The sequence below is a fragment of the Carya illinoinensis genome, chromosome 7 (assembly GCF_018687715.1).
Source record: "Carya illinoinensis cultivar Pawnee chromosome 7, C.illinoinensisPawnee_v1, whole genome shotgun sequence".
Taxonomy (NCBI): Eukaryota; Viridiplantae; Streptophyta; class Magnoliopsida; order Fagales; family Juglandaceae; genus Carya; species Carya illinoinensis.
Genome location: NC_056758.1, coordinates 29,984,764 through 29,986,478, shown reverse-complemented (window position 1 = coordinate 29,986,478; position 1,715 = coordinate 29,984,764). Strand labels below are relative to the sequence as shown.

Here is a 1,715-nt window from a genome sequence, read left to right as displayed (position 1 = left end):
AAGAGCAGATGACATCGTTTGGTATTTTGTCAATGAGACGCGGTTTCTATGCAGTTCCCTGGCCGGTTGCATATAAAGTTTTTTATTATCAAATTATTTGAATCATGACCCCCTCGATAATCTGTTTGGATGATTTCAACTATTAAAAATCGTTAATACATTTTGTTTTTTTAAGAATGGTGATGGATTAAGGCATGCTTAGAAGTGAGATAAGATGAGAATTTTGTAAATAGTAATAAGATAATTTGTGAATAATAATATTTTATAGAATTTTGAGAAAGGAGAGGGAGAAAAAATTGAATAACAAATATTATAAAGTTAAAATATTATTATAATATTATTTTTTAATATTATTTTTGTTTGGATATTTGAAAATTTGAATTATTTTTTAATTTTTATTTAAAAATTTAGAAAATTTGTAATAATTAGTTTAAAAAAATTGTAATAATTAATTTAAAAATATTTATATTTGAATAATATTTAAAAAAAATAAATAAAATGAAAATTTTGGAACGGAAACTTTTATCCAAACAATATCAAGTAATGACTCATGAAGTATGTAATTTTGCTATAACAAAAAAAGGCAACTGCTCAACTATCGCATGCACGTGCACAGGTGTTGCCTCCAGAGTCTTCCACATTCCTTTTCACTCTGCTCCCTACATTTTCTAACATTGATCTTTATAAGAGCATTTGCTCAGTTTCTGCACAGTCAAACTTGCATTTAAGACTTTGACGTTTTGAGAGAAAAAATATAGGTTTGTTTTCCCAGCCAAAAGCCATGTCTTCAACTTCAGTGGCCTTTCTCTGTGCAACTCTTTTCATTTCGATCTGCATGTCAGCCCACCCGTTTGCTTTTGGCGCTGCCGACTACACACCCTCTGCTTACGATGTTCTTCAAGAAAACGACTTTCCAGTCGGCCTTCTCCCGAAAGGTGCAACTGGCTATGAATTAAACAGAGAAACAGGGGAGTTCTCGGCCTACTTGAATGGAAGTTGCAGCTTCTCCGTCGAAAATTCATATCAGCTTAATTATAATTCCACCATTGAGGGTTTGATCTCCAAGGATAGGCTCAAGAATTTGAAGGGTGTGAGTGTTAAGGTGCTTTTGCCGTGGCTCAACATTGTCGAGGTGGTCCGTGAAGGCGATGAGCTCCATTTCTCCGTGGGAATTGCTTCCGCCAACTTTCCGGTTGAGAATTTTGAGGAGTGTCCTCAATGTGGGTGTGGATTGGACTGCAACAAGTTCGATGTTTATCATTCTTCTTTTTAGAAGAGAGAATCAATCGCTTGTACGTATACATGCAAGTGATGTATATGCTTCTTCTTAATTCATACCATAAGGGCAACCAGATCAATGTTCAGTACTGTTCTAATATTCTAGATGCTTTATCATTTTTGTTCTTTTTCGTTTCTTCAGAGGAAGATCAATTTGGAGTTTATGATTTTTTTTTTTAAATGATGTTTTCGAGATATTTAAAGTTCTTACCCAAAATGAAACAGAGAAGCCTCGTAGAATACAGAAATGAGATATTAATATGCTCCCGGGTGGAATAATAAAAGTAGGACTTGTGAAATCATCACCAGTTTAAAGGCCATATTTTTCCGCTGGCATCTCAAAAATATGATCGGTGTCCCTTACCAAATTGACGGGGACACCAAATTGACGTAGCTTGATTTTAATATAAAGTAGTTAACGAATTTTATGAAACTAT

The 1,715-nt window shown here is 33.9% G+C and overlaps 1 protein-coding gene across 1 annotated transcript; it reads left to right on the top strand.

Annotated features, from left to right (window-relative positions):
* The first annotated feature begins 717 nt into the window (after nt 1-717).
* On the top strand, nt 718-1,456 carry LOC122315440. Its single transcript, XM_043131328.1, has one exon. It carries the CDS (start codon nt 782-784, stop codon nt 1,271-1,273), a length of 492 nt encoding a protein of 163 aa, XP_042987262.1. The 5' UTR covers nt 718-781; the 3' UTR covers nt 1,274-1,456.
* Nucleotides 1,457-1,715: the final 259 nt, after the last annotated feature.